General features: G+C 31.8%; 2 protein-coding genes across 2 annotated transcripts; one reads left to right on the forward strand and one right to left on the reverse strand.

The window, feature by feature from the left end:
* Window positions 1-329: 329 nt before the first annotated feature.
* On the reverse strand, window positions 330-2,552 carry LOC132731949 (adenosine receptor A2a-like). The gene has a single exon (XM_060718256.1). The coding sequence runs from the start codon at window positions 2,422-2,424 to the stop codon at window positions 1,420-1,422; it is 1,005 nt and encodes a 334-aa protein (XP_060574239.1). The 5' UTR covers window positions 2,425-2,552; the 3' UTR covers window positions 330-1,419.
* Window positions 2,553-5,940: 3,388 nt separating this feature from the next.
* LOC132731943 (uncharacterized) lies at window positions 5,941-10,899 on the forward strand. Its single transcript, XM_060718247.1, has 2 exons — window positions 5,941-6,062; window positions 9,024-10,899. The coding sequence occupies exon 2, from the start codon at window positions 9,025-9,027 to the stop codon at window positions 10,744-10,746; it is 1,722 nt and encodes a 573-aa protein (XP_060574230.1). The 5' UTR covers window positions 5,941-6,062; window position 9,024; the 3' UTR covers window positions 10,747-10,899.
* The last annotated feature ends 4,540 nt before the right edge of the window (window positions 10,900-15,439 follow it).

Below are 15,439 nucleotides of genomic sequence, written 5' to 3' on the forward strand. Positions count from 1 at the left end.
CAAATATTGTTAATCTTAATGAATGGGATGTTGACATTTTTATTGTTCGCTTTGCATATCACAATGATCGATATTATAGTTATCAATTATAAATTATTGATTGAATCTTATCAATTAGTTATAAAACTACATTTATATGATAATACCATACAATTTATAACCACCTGAACATATTCATTAATCCAAAAATGTAAAATAATAATAAAAAATAGAGACATTCAAATGTCTAAAATTGTATACTAATTTTGTTATGGAATATAGATATATGTACTCTAGTTCAAATTCCTTTCCTCTCTTTTCACGAAAGTAGACAATATAACACGTTAGGAGGAAATAACCATTTTAATAGCACCTGAAAATGTTTGATATACATGCGTGAGTATTACCATAATAAACAATGTAAACAACGAAAGTTTTAAAACAATAACACGGAAACACACCATATGTAGACATTTCTTATTTGATGAATATATAAGAGACCCTTTGTTAAGAATACATTGATGTTTGTTATAATGGTTAATCTTAGTTCTTTCATACTAATGATATAAATGGTAAACAAACATGTTTGATATAGTGATCATTAGGGGATACTCCATAATTGTTAGTCTGATGAGTTGTTTGCACAAAGTTATATTCCCACGAGCCCGCAGAGCGAATGTAAATACAACTGTTCTCTATCAACGAGAGCGGTAAAATCCACCGGGATTGCACATTCATGTAATATTCCATTTATTTATACCTTCTGAAAAGTTAGTGAGAATATGTGTATAAATATCACGTGACGTCAATACACATTGGTGAGGTAACAGCTCGAGCCACATAAATCTTGTCCGGTTAGCTCAATTGGTGAAGCGTTGATTTATGAATCGGGCGAGCTGAGTTTGATTCCTTCGATGTGCAGATCACTTTCGTTGTGATTGGGTATGAAATCTTTTCTACGGTCATTCGCACAGTAAACTCTGCTCAGGGACTGACAAAAGTAATAATATTTCCTTGAGAAAATGAAGGCACTAGAACTAGTAAACTGTTTGACAGTCTGCACAGGAACAATGCGGCAGATGTACTGCGTTCTGGTGAAATCGAAGTGGCTTATTGCCGTGATACAGAGGGCAATCTTCAAAAACCAGCACCACTGCACCACTGATTAAATATGTTTTAAATGTATTTGTATAAAACTGTATGAAACTATTACAAAAGGTTGAACATATTTTATAATCATGAAACAGAAAAATTTACGACCACAACAAACAAAATGTGATGCTTATGAATTATGAACGTTTTCAGTTTCATAGAAAACGTTTGAAACATTATTAAACATATAAACGATCATTTTATTTAGTATATAAATATAAAGCAATTTATTGAACAATGATATCAAAAAATACAAAACACCATAGTAAAAACCTGTTTGTTCTAAATTTAAAACTTCCCTGCATTTTGCTGATTACTGTTTCCTGTCTGACTTGAAGGTATAGCACTCCTTGCATGATGCGATACAATAGCTTCAGTGACAAACGAATCGTTGTCAACCTTATTAAAAATCATTTTCTTAAAAGCCATTTTGAACATGCTGTTACCGTAAGCATACAAAAAAGGGTTGACTGCTGAATTGGCATGACTTAAAACAATTGTTACCAATAACAATTCTATCGGATATGTACAGTCACTACAAGTTAATGTTATGGTATTCAAAGTGTGGATAGGTATCCATGAAATAGCAAACAGTAAAATAACAAGAGCTAATGATTTGGCAGCCTGTATTTCTTTCCTCAATCTTGATATAGAAGATGAACTACCTGGCTGAGGCGATGATACACTTAGGGCAGCAATCTGAACCATCTGTTTCCGAACGATTAGAAAAATATAGAAATATATTCCTGAAGTTATTATCAAAGGTATTACAATGCATCCAAAGAAATGAAAATAAACCGTATATTCCATATCAATAACTGTCACGAAATTACAACTCCAGTCGTCGTTGTGTAACTCTTTCAAATTCCAACCAAACACAGGTATTAATCCAAATATAAGGCCTATAAACCATACACCAGCGTTCAGAAATAAAGCACGTTTAACATCAAGGTGTTTTGTGTAAGCAAACGGATACTTTATTGCAAAATATCGTTCAAACGCCACGGCTAGTAAGTTAAATATTGACACTTGCGTGAGAGCAACAACAATTGAATTGGTAAAAACACAACCAAGGAAATGATGAGGCAATCCCAAATAGCTTAATGCCGCTAGAGGAGCAACAACTATGCCAACAAGAAAGTCTGCTAAAGCTAAGCTTGCTATAAAACAGTTTGTTACAGTTTGTAAGCGACGATTTTTGAAGATTGCTACAAGCACAAGACCATTCCCAGTACATGAAAGCACTCCAATGATTACCTCTGCGCTAATATACACTTGACTTGTTGTATCCATTGTCTATTATTTATTAAATGATTATAGAATACTTTGTACAAATAATCTTAGTGTTGTTCGTATACTAGCTGATGTATGATCGAGTTTGTCGTCTGGCTATGTCCAAATCGTTTTCCGATAAAGCCGCATCGTTTCCTGATCACAGTGAAATGTTTCTATAGAAAATTCAATTTTCCTCTTCAAAATTTTATGATTGAATAAGCGTAATGAAATTTGAAATTTGATATAGTAATGATATAGTAATATAAATCAATTCCCAGATTTAGTGTGTGATTTTTTTTATTTTTGATTATGTAATACAATGCAGTAGATGTTTTCAAACCAAATATCTAAAAAAAACACCAGTACTTCCATTAATTTATACACACACTGAGTTAAATCCAAAGAGAAAGTTTGGTCAAATGCGATTATTGTAATTTAATATTTTAGAATAATATTTCAATCTGCAAAATTTTCACATTTCACGACAGAAATTGGCTATATCAGTATTACTATGAATAAAGGCTATATTCATATTATCGGTTTCGGAAATTGCAGTCGATACGCAAAAAGGTGTGTTTACAAGATGTTAGCTGACAAGAAATAATGTATATTGTAATCAGTCAACATTATGTAGAGCGACTACTTAAAATATTTAAAAATAGTATGAAAAGAGACTATTAAAGAGATGAAAGTCTTCCTACATTGTGTTGAAACCATCTTCATTGTCAGGTTACAGTAATCATGGTGTTTGATATGTAACAATTGTCATTGACAATTAAAATCATTGTGAGGTCGGCATTGCAACATGAATTGCGGTTAAATAAGTATAGAAAGAGTTATTAAGTAAGTTAGTAATAAGGAGGAAGTAAGTAAGTATTTTATTATTGTGACATGTGTATGACAATTTACAAATAACGAAATAAGTAATTTAACATAACAATCGGCCCGATGGACCAATAAAACCTTAACATATATACATTAATAAGAAAAACATCTACTACATTGTATTGCATAATTTTTCGTCTCTTCAAAGTGAAATATCACAATTTGAAACTGAGGAAGCAGAGAATTTTTTAAATAATCATGATTTTGGCCAGGAGGGATGTTTTGATGAACTAGATAGTACAATAACTGTAGAAGAATTATTGTCTGTTGTTAAAAATTTGAAAAGGAATAAAGCTTTTGGGAATGATATGCTTTTAAACGAATACTTTATATCATGTATCGATATATTGTCATCTCATTTAGTAGATCTTTTCAACATTATTTTAAATACTGTTCACTTTCCAGATAAATGGTCAGAGGGCATAATTATACCTATTTTTAAGAAAAACGATCCCTGTGATGCTCGTAATTATAGAGGGATTACATTAGTAAGTTGTTTATCAAAAAAAAGGTATTTTGAATAAACGAATTTCATGCTGGGCCGAAAATAACAGTAGATTGAGTGATGCGCAATTCGGATTTCGTCAAGGTCGGTCAACTACTGATGCAATTTTTGTTCTTAATGCTATCGTTCAAAAACTCTGAAATGATAAAAATCGTCTTTATTGTTGCTTTATTGATTTAAAGCGTGCCTTTGACAGTGTATATTTAAATGGTTTATTTTTAAAATTATATAAGCTAGGTATAGGTGGCAAAGCTTTGCGAATTTTAAGAAGTATGTATTCACATGTTAAAACATGTGTAAAGGCTTGTAACTCTTACTCAGACTTTTTTGCATGCGCTGTGGGCTTGAAACAAGGGGAGATAATGTCGCCTCTACTATTTTCTCTTTTTATAGAGGACCTAGAACTGTTCTTACAAGATAGTCCGTTGTGTGGTTTAACTCTTGACGATATTACTTTTATTCTTTTATTATTTGCTGACGATATGGTTTTACTTGGTAAAAGTCCTGTGGAATTACAGCATAGTCTTGATTTGCTAAATGAATATTGTGATAAGTGGGGGCTTGAAGTCAACACTGATAAAACAAAAATTGTTGTATTCAGAAAGCGAGGCCCGTTAAATGCAAACGAAAAATGGACATACAAAGGTAGTTTAATAGAAACTGTAAATAACTTTAATTATCTAGGCACTGTTTTTAATTACACAGGCTCTTATACTTTAAATCAGACGACATTAGTACGTAAAGGATTAAAAGCTTTGAATGTTTTAATACATAAAACGAAACATTATGCCGTTAAACCCTCTGTTATGTGCCAACTGTTTGATGCTTTTGTTGCCGCCACCTTGAATTACGGATGCGAAATATGGGGCTTTGGAAAATCGAAAGAAATAGAACGTGTTCATTTAAAATTTTGTAAACAATTATTAAATGTTAAAACGTCAACATGTACAAATAGTATTTATGGAGAGTTAGGTCGATTTCCAATGTATATAGATAGATATGTTAGAATTATTAAATTTTGGTGCAAAACTGTATCGACGGAAAATATCTTGATCAGTAAACTATATGATTGTTTACTTGAAATTAAGAATAATAAAAATAATTGGGTTTATAATGTTAAATCTCTTTTAGATGAATACGGATTTTCCTATGTATGGTACAATCCAGGTTTAGTTGACTTGAAAAAATTTCATATTTTGTTTAAAGGAAGAGTAACTGATGTTTTTAAACAAAAATGGGAACGTAAGTTATCTACCAGTGAAGTATCGTATGGATATATTAAAAATAGTTTTGAATTTGAATCTTATATAGACATTTTACCTAAAAAGTTTAGAATTGCTACATCCAGACTGCGTTTATCATCACATAAACTGAGAATTGAAACAGGCCGATATGCGCCAAATAGAATAGACCGCAATCAAAGAAAATGCTTACTTTGTAACAAAAACGATATAGAAGATGAATATCATTTTGTAATCATTTGCCCGTTTTACGATGAATTAAGAAAGACTTTTATAAAATCTTATTATTACAGACATCCAAGTGTGTACAAATTTGTAGAATTGATGCAATCTAGGAATTTTAAAATAGTAAAGAATCTCGGTAAATTTTTGTATAAAGCTTTTTCTGTTAGAGCGAGTCAAATTGTTTAGTTTTTCATATCATTTATACCATCTACTAGTAAATGTTATCTGCATATTGAACTTTACTAAATCTAGGTTGTGTATAATTTTTGTATTCATAAACTGAATTGCAACTGTATTCATATACCCATCCTCCTTCTCCATGTGATAAATATTATTTTTTACCGTAGCATGCGTGTGTGAGTGAGTGTGTTGGTGTACGTGTGTGCGTGCGTGCGTGCATGTGTATGTGTGTGTGTGTGTTTACTTTCTCCCACTATGTTATGCACTAATTTCAATGTTCCTATGTATGCCATTGTCATGTGATTGTAAATTTGTATCATATATTATTTGTTATAACGAAAAACTTGTAAAAGTTTAAGTTAATAAAGTATCTATCTATCTATCTATCTATCTATCTATCATAATGATCATTTTCGCCAACATGCTTGTCAACCCTTAATCTGTCTGATCTCTTTTCTCAAATTACAAACATTTGAAAAAGAACTAGTCATGTGTACTGTAGATAACAATTAAGGTCTCGTGACAATGAAGTAGATATGAATCAGCTACACATTATATAATCATTATTGTAACAGTCGACTCTAAAACCAATAAAACAAATTTAGGATTTTCAGCTACAGGTAATTTTATAATATTTATATTTTAATTATAAGATTATAATAAAGTTAGATTATATAAACTTATGTTTAACAATGTTTTTCTTGCTAGCATATTGAAACCTCTATTTGGTGATATTTGGAGAGAGAAAAAATATTTTACATTTAATCTGTTTAACATATTCGATGAAAAAAAACATTTTATAGAATGCCTTGGTTTGTTCAACACAAAATGAAACTAGCTCGATATTTTGAAAAGGGAATGCTGAAATGAAATGATGGACAAAAAACGAGGTCGTCACTTATGATATAACATCGTGTAATAATATTTGTTTTCAATAGTTCAATTATTAGCCTTTCTTAAATTTAATACCATAAAGGTTAAGATCCTATTAAAGTTAATACTATTTCATTCATAAAAGTATCAATTTGACAAATTAGAACAATTTCTTAGATAATTTGTATGTATATATGAGTTCATAACAGATAAAAATATAACAGCTTGTATAACATAATATAATCTTGTTGATACCGGTAAATATTATCTGTTCACATATACTCATATAAATGCGTGACAAATATTTAAAAGGAGAGATACATGGTACTCCAATGAACTGGAGCTTAATTGACTGTTTAAAGTAGTTTATAAAATAGTATCAAGTTGAACAGGGTATAATCCTAAAGATGGACGGAAGACATGGTCTTACTGTTCAAGAATCTGTCACTTTTCTAGGCTACATTTGCTTCTCTCTAATTCTTACCAATAGGTAAGTCTGTTGATAACACAAGACATAATATGCAGTCGCGCATATTTCCTGATCGCAAAACAAGGAGATTCCCCTAAAGGAGATTCCCGTTCAAGCCTTTCCGATCAGGCAGCAAACGCCAAAATCCTTCCCGGTCAGGAAGTTTATTGGCCCTTTTTACGTAGTTCAGGAAAAATATCCAGTGCATTACAGTTTTCAATCCAATTCAATTTGAATATCATCCTTTAGTGCAGAAAAAGATACATCCAAAATCCTACCGAGTCATTTGTTTTTAGAATGTCTACAATTAAAATTATCTGAAAGTGAATTTATGTAAAGTTTTAAGATTTTACTAGGAAGTAGCTGCTTCCCGTTTTGGAAACACTGTTTCCTGATAGGGCATCTAGCAAAATATTCACCATTAAATGTTTCCGTTAGGGAAGGTTTTTTCTTTATGTTAGTGCGTTCTATTCTGGAAATTTTCATGTTGATTGAGATCGCTTGAGGAAAAAACAACAGATAAAGTAACTATTTTTTTATTAATCTCCTGTGCAACAAATCAACAGAGTCATTGTGTGAATGTTTTGAAGTCTGGTGTGTCTGGCAGTCCAGATACAAATGATAGCTTCACAGCTAGGTGGTGTCTTCTCAAATTATGTAAATATTGGAATATATTCGAACATCGAAAACAAATATTCCAGCATCAATTTCCTTATTCGTTCCCGACATTAGTTATTTTTAGTATGCCCCACTTGGAAGAAGAACAGGTATATTGTTCTGCTAATGTCAGTCTGTATGTCTGTTTGTCTGTCCGTCGGTTGGCCACATGGTTTCAAGTGATTATCTTAAAAACTATTTATCACAAAGTCTTTATATTACACAAACTGACTGGTCATAACTAGTAGATGACCCCTACTGATTTTGGGGTCACCAGATCAAATGTCAAGCCACAGAGGCCTTAAATGTCAGAAGTGTTTCCGCTTATTATCACAGAGTCTTCATATTTCACATATAGAATATTCATATGTAGTAGATGGCCCATATTGATTTTGGGGTTACTAGTTGAAAGGTCAAGATCACAGGGGATTAAATGTCAGAATTTTTTCAGCTCATTATCTTGAAAACTATTTGTCACTTAGTCTTCATATTTCACATATTGATTGGTTATAACTAGTAGATGACCCCTATCGAATTTGGGGTCTATAGATCAAAGGTCAAGGTCACAGGAATCTTAAATATGTTTGTCTGTCTTTTGGTAGAACACATTGTTTCTGCTGATTATCTTTAAAAATATTTATCAAAAAGTCTTCATATTTAACATACTCGTTGGTCTTAGCTAGTAAATGAGCCCTTTTGATTTTGTGTTCATCGGTAGACCACATTGTTTCCGCTGATTTTCTTAAAAATTATTATCAAATAGTCTTCATATTCACATATTGATTGGTCTTAACTAGCAGATGACCCCTATTGATTTTGGGGTCACTTGGAGAAACGTCAAAGTCACAGGGGCCATTTCTAATCTAAAGATTTGCAAACAAGGTACTACTTAAAATATAACGTACTTCCAGATTGTGAAGCAATGTATCCCAAATGGAAACTTTTAAAGGTGAATATGTTGCTAGATGCAACGTTTCCAAAACGACAAGTGGCTAATCTTGGTAAAATCTAAAATATTTGCTTAAGTTCAATATCTGATTATTTTAGTTTTAGACATTTTAATAGAAAAAGACTCGGTATTTAAGATGTATCTTTTCTGCACTTAAGGGTGATATTCATATTGAAGAGGGTTGAAAACTGTTATGCACTGGGCATTATTCCTAAATTACGTAAAAAAAGACCGATCGGGAAGGATTTTGACGTTTGCTGCCTGATCGGGAAGCCTTGAAGAGGAATCCCCTTGTTTCCCGATCAAGAAGTATGCCCGACTGGTATGTTAGTAACAACTTTTAACAAGTGTGTCCTGATAATGAGGTAGAATCATACATGTATCATGACGTTTTGCAGATATGGGTTATCAACCATATTCGTTCGGTTTTGTTTTGATAAAAATTCTTGAATTAATTGAATGAACTAATTTAATCACGTATGAGGTTACTTTAATTTTGCGAATTCTTAAAATAACTTTAATCTAAAAAGTCATTTAGCACTTAAAAAGCTTAATTGAATACTTATAGCAAATAAATGGATATCGTTTTATCATCATTCCAAATAAGCGCTTTTGTATATTTTTACAAAACAGTATGGCTGATCCATGTGAAAAAGCAGCGGAACAATTAACCACACCAACAACAACATTAATGGAATCTGAAGGTGATCTACAGGTTTATTGCCAGCACTGTGACCGATATGGATTAAGATTGGCTGCCCATGGTTACTGTACCAATTGTTGTGAATACATATGTGAGTCCTGTTTTATATTTCACAAGAACCATATTCTGTCTAGAGATCATATACTGCTACACAAAACAAACTTCCCGCAAACATTACGATCACCTTCAAGTAGTTATTCTCAACAGAACGATGACTTTACAGAAATTTGCCCAAAACACAAAGAAGAAATGATCAAGTCCTTCTGCGAAGATCACAAAGCCCTACTCTGTAATGTTTGCATTACCCTTGAACACCCGGTGACTTCTTGCAAGGTCAAAAGCATAGTCGACATTTCTCAAAATGTTATCGGCGGGAACGAGTACCGAGAAATTCTGAAAACAATGGATTCAATTTCTGAAAAATACCATAAAATGAATGATGAAATGCATAAAATGTCTATAAAGTGTAGCAAATCCTTGGCAGATGTTTTGGTTAACATCAGGACATTTAGGGAACAAATCAATCAAAGATTAGATGAACTTGAGAACCAGGCCGAAGAAAGAGCAGACTTTATCCGAGAATATAATTCAGAAAAACTTAAGACAGTAGAAACAGCATATCATGATGTGACAATAATTATTGAAAAATTATCTCGTTCAATCCAACAACTCAATACATATAAACGACCAGAACGGCTCTTCGTGGAAGTAAAGTGTGCAGAGGAAATGATGAAAAATTATGAACAAAATTTACAGAAGCTAAAGTTTACAATCAATTATGATGTCAAAGATTGCATCTTCAAGCCAAATGAGAAAATATCAATGCTACTCAAAAGAGAAAAGTCACTGGGTAATATAGTGAAAAACAGACTAAATGAAGAAAACACTGTAGAAACCTTACAAATACAGTCCAGACAACCTTCTGCCTGTGGTGAAATCTGTGTGAAGACACCTGGGGACCATTCCACCTGTTGGATTACAGGAATGGTTTTCCTCACTCCACAGCTTCTTATTGTCATTGACAGTAATAACAATGCGATTAAGATGGTCGATACAGGCAACCAATCTACTACTCATCAACTACAATGTTGTCATAGGCCATACGATATCGCTGCAGTAAACAAAACTGAACTCGCTGTCACACTGCCTGACAGTAGAGAAATTCTCTTTGTCTCATCCTGCTCAAACAAACTAACAGAAGGCCAAATTATTAAAACTGGTGGCAGATGTTTAGGTATAAGTTGTTATGAAGATAAACTTGTTGTTTCATTCAGTAATCCCGCAAAAATCCAGATCTTGAATATGAATGGCACGGTACTAAAAACATTCCCGGATGATATATTCAATTCCAATCCACTATATGTTGTAACAAACAAAAATGCTATCTATGTGTCAAAGTTTGGACTGAGAACGGCGATAAGATTCAACTGGGAAGGTGATGTTACTGGTAGATACCGTGATATGTGTGTACCTAGAGGAATGGCACTGTCTGATGATGGCACTGTCTTTATTTGTGACAGAGAAAGGGACGATATTGAAGAGATATCTGAGGACTGCACCATAAGACAAGTTTTGTTAGAGGATTTGAAAAGTCCCCAGTCTGTCTGCTGGTGTGCCGAAACAAGACAGCTTTATTACAGCTGTTATACTTGAAATGACGCAGACGACAATTTTCTCCAAATCTACAAGTTGACGTAGATCGGTGTACTTTGTCACTACGTGATCATATGATGTAGCTGCTATATGCAGATGAAAATTTTGCACTGATATTTAACTAATGTAATAAACTATGAGTAACGATTTTATTTTATACCTGTATGTTTTTTTTAGTTTCATTGAAACTTCGGACAAGGTTTTGTAGTCCGGCCTTAAAAAATTGATTCTTCTTCCTAGCGTATTTTAATACACCTGTTAAAGTCGATTAATTCTTGTGAGTGATAAAGTTTTTATTTGAATCAAGTTGACCTCTGGTTATATCAGCTAATCTCGTTGGTCAACGGTTTATTTTTTAGACTTCTGATTGGATTAATTTAGATTTGTGTTATTGAATTTGATAGGTTGTTTCACTACCTATATATAGTACGTTATCTTGCTCGCTATTCTGTTACTTATTTTGTAGTCGTGATCACGTTTCAAGTCTTTTTGCCCACCCACTAGCCCATTTGGTTTAGCAATAAGTTTTATTGCATTTAGTTATATTAATATTAGTAATTCTTTGTGGATTGATTAATATATCATTCTATAGTTTATTAGTGTTGACCAATTTTGCAGTTATCTAGTGATAATTCGTGATCATTAATTAACCTAATTAAATATTATTATTGATATTTCTGACTTGGTTTTTCTCTTTTAAATCTTAAAATGAACAATATTTGACACGATAAGATAACAAGCGAGATATTATTGAAACTTTGGACAAGGCTTTGTAGTCCGGCCTTAAAAAAGAATTGATACTTCTACCGCCACGTAATTGTGTGAATAATAAAATAACAAGCGAGGTATCAAAACACTTGAGGCGTATTAATTCTACCCTCAAAACCCACTTTGAGTTATGGATTTGGAAGTTTATAAGAGATTTCAATATCAAAATATACCAATCGAGTTGCCAACATTGTCTGCTTCTATACTGGTGGCAAAGACTATATATATAATAACCTTTGGTAGGAGCATGTTATGGGTTAATTAATGTTATGGGTTAATTAATATAACAGAGTAATAAATATATTAATATGTTCACTATTCTTTATTTCCTTCTTTTTATCATTTTTTAAAGATTAAAATCAATATATTAGAAATTCAGTTTGATTAAATGTTAATGCGTTCGTTGCTTAAAGTATTTCTAATGTTATAAACGAATTAGAAGCGATATATGACTTGTACTCTTAAAATGCTTTTATCCGTTTTCTGGAATAAATAAGATAAATGACAATTCAACTGGCCTTACTTTTTTGGACTTACTTAACCATTTAAACAGCCAGTATAAACTGTTTCGGCACTTTATACATATGTTCATCTCGTATAAGTTTAAATGTATACATGTCTGATTGGTTCAATATAAAGTTTGGTTTACGGCAAGTGTGTGTTCTTTCCCATTTATTTTTTAACTGTTTCATAAATGATTTAGCCATAAAGTTGAATGCATTAGGGCTTGGTATCGAAAATGAAAATGGTAGTATTGTTATATGCAGATGATACAGATATTCTAGCAAAGAATGAACATAATTTACAATTGATGTTAGATTGCCTATGTGGATGGTGTCAAAATAATCAAATGCTGATAAATATTACCGAAAGTAATGTTGTACACTTTAGAACAATGTCCATTCAGAAGTCTCAGATTGTATTTAAATGCAATGATGATGTATTTGAATACACTCAAAAGTGTTCATATCTTGGTCTGACGCTAAATGAATTTTTAGATTATAAAGTAACTGCTAAGTTTGTGTCACAGGCTGCAAAGTCAAGGCAATAGTGGTATGCTTTGTTTGTTTGTTTCATTTTACGCCTTTTCCCAACAGTATTTCAGTCATAGTGGTATGCAATTTCATGTTAACACAAAACTATTCGGCAGCCTTGTATGGCCTGGGTCATTGCAAATGGTGCAGCCATCCCGGGCACTAGACAGTTTAGTTGTATGGATGTAATACAAAACAGGGTCATGCGTTTTTTTCCATTTTTTATTGGTAAATATAACTAACACCTAACCTTGCTGTTGTAAGTGACATGGACTGGGAGCCAACTTTCTATAGACAAATTAAAGTTCTTACCTAATAGTTAAGAAATATAATCTATCAATCAAATACTCGCATTTTTATTTTATTTCATTTTACTTTTTTTTCTTAGCTGACAGATTATCATTACTTAAATCTGCTGGTCTTTGATCTGATCGAAGTTGATATATGACTTATTATGTAAAATACCTTTCAGTGCTAGTTTTTAAATTAATGTCTGAAATGTGTAGATTATTTTAATGTAGATTTAACACTTTGATTAGTATATATGGTAATCTAACCTTTTAACATGTTTGTTACAACATACATATAGTCTCCTATAATTCTTTATAAGAATGACCATTTACATGTATTTAAAATAAGTTTAAGTGAATGTGTATTTGTATTATTTGTACATGTATTGTATGAGACTAAAATAAACTATTAAACATTTATGTAGCAGAATAAATTGTTCTAGAACAAAAAAATAATAATCAGATGAATGTAGAACCTAATCACAAAAGCATTGCGCTAAATTTAAATTGTTTACACATTATTTTAATTTTTCTGACTGACACAAGTTTGTCGTTAGCTTGCAAATAGAAGATATTGAATGGTTGTAAGTTCAAAACGGAATTTATTGAACGAGTTAAATAAACAGTTTGTAACGCAGTAACAGCAGGGACACTGCCCTTGTAAGAGTGTCAATCAACAATAACAAATTTTTAAAGCATTTTATCCAAGCTCTTTAATATGACATATCTTGTATTTCAAAAGCATTTACAATATCATTCATGAAAGAAAATATCATTTAAATAAAAGCAAAATTCTTAAAAGCACAATCAAGCAAAAATTATCATTGGTACAGATCTACATAATGCAGACCGAAATTTAGTAACAAGGCTTATACATGTGATAGAATTTAGATATACTTGGATTCATCCACAAAGATGGTAAGCAGTCTAATGTTGACTTTCATTTCTAAGGAATATGTATTAAAGTTGAAACTAGTAGGATGTGATATCTGAGTTTTTACTTTATAGGCAGTCTATTTAACACTTATCAATAATGATTTCTTCCCCATGACATTTCCTCCCCAATTATTTTAATTTATGGTATATGGGAGACCAGTCAGTGAAGAAATTGGATTGGTGAGGACAGGCAGGGTGAGTAAACAGTTTGTGTTGACTGGAGAAGAGACTGGATAATAAATTGCTTTTGGGCGAGAAGAGACGAGGTGAGAAAATAGTTTGGATTGACGGTAAAAGATACAGAATTGGGAAATGCTTAAGGTGAGAAATGGCAGTGTGAGGAAATTGTTTGGGAGAACAGTCTTGATTTATGTTGCTTTCAAGCCTGTAACCTTTTAGGAAAGCAACATCCAGATTCACTTTTATGTGCATATGAAAATAACTTTAAGTTTAAAGTTCAAAGATTTTTTGAATTTTCCAGCAGACAAAATCTTTATTTTTCTAGATACTGAAAAGGTTTACAGCAAAAGAATCTACCCACTTCTGCATATATTGCTACTTAATCAACGAGTAAATAAAGGAAAACATAAAAATATAGACGTCTAAACCAATATTCATAATTTATGGTGCAATAAGAAAATCCTTACATCTAGGATTTGTGAAAAGGATTTGTCAAATGTAGACAATAAACATTGTGCTGATAAATGGATTATTTTATTAAACCACGACTATCTTATTTCACAATTACATTAAAATATATACAAATATATCTTCTATCATTCAGTTTTGGGCCCTGAAGTTGTACTGAAAATGAAGGCTAGGAATTGAAATAAAATTATTTGTAATAGTTTATTCAATTTTATTTTAATGTCATAAGTAAAACTTATGATCAAGTATATAAATTGTAAATGGTACATCTGATTTATTCAACATAAAGAAAGTATTGATTAAATGCAATTTTGTCTTAACCCTTTACCTCATGAACATAAAAATTATTGTGAAAAATGGCTGTTTTCATTGAAAAGCCTCCTGTTACAAGTTCAAACTGCTATGAAACTATGAAAAATGCTTCAATACTGATGAAACTTTGCACAAATGTTAACTGGACCATAGCATCTGTAACAGCATGCTCAATCTTAAATTTCTTGTTACCATGGCAACAGGGGAACGTCTCAAAATTGCCAAAAATGACTTTTTTCCCATCAAAACTGATTTCAATGTGCTGCAACGTCTCAATGGATTGAGATGGAGTAAAAGGCTTTTTAGCTTTGGTTACATGTTACCTAACGATCGACCTGAGGCCATTTTTAGCCTGTCACATGTTCAAAATTTTCTTTGCGATGAAAAGAATCAATCAAATCCATTATATAAATATCAAAGTTACTACAATCAAGTAAATTTCAATAATTTGACCATGTCAGAATAATTCAATATTTCGGTTTTGTCATGTGTTCTTTTGTTCGAGTATGAATCAAATCTATAAATAAATAACAAAGTTATGACAATTTAAGCAAATTTCAATAATTTCACTTTTATGGTCAAGGTCAAATCAAAGTAAAGATCATATTTGAATTATTCAACACGGGGTTTCCTCGTAAGGGCTCTTTTGTTCAAGTATAATAAAATCCATAAATTATGACAAATTGTAGCAAAATTCATTAATAA

Source organism: Ruditapes philippinarum, unplaced genomic scaffold, assembly GCF_026571515.1.
Source record: "Ruditapes philippinarum isolate M1 unplaced genomic scaffold, ASM2657151v2 ctg1754_1_1_1_1, whole genome shotgun sequence".
NCBI lineage: Eukaryota > Metazoa > Mollusca > Bivalvia > Venerida > Veneridae > Ruditapes > Ruditapes philippinarum.

Bases quoted from the DNA above. Each gene is read 5' to 3' on its own strand.
- LOC132731949 (XM_060718256.1), bottom strand. From the start codon at position 2,424: ATGGATACAACAAGTCAAGTGTATATTAGCGCAGAGGTAATCATTGGA.
- LOC132731943 (XM_060718247.1), top strand. From the start codon at position 9,025: ATGGCTGATCCATGTGAAAAAGCAGCGGAACAATTAACCACACCAACA.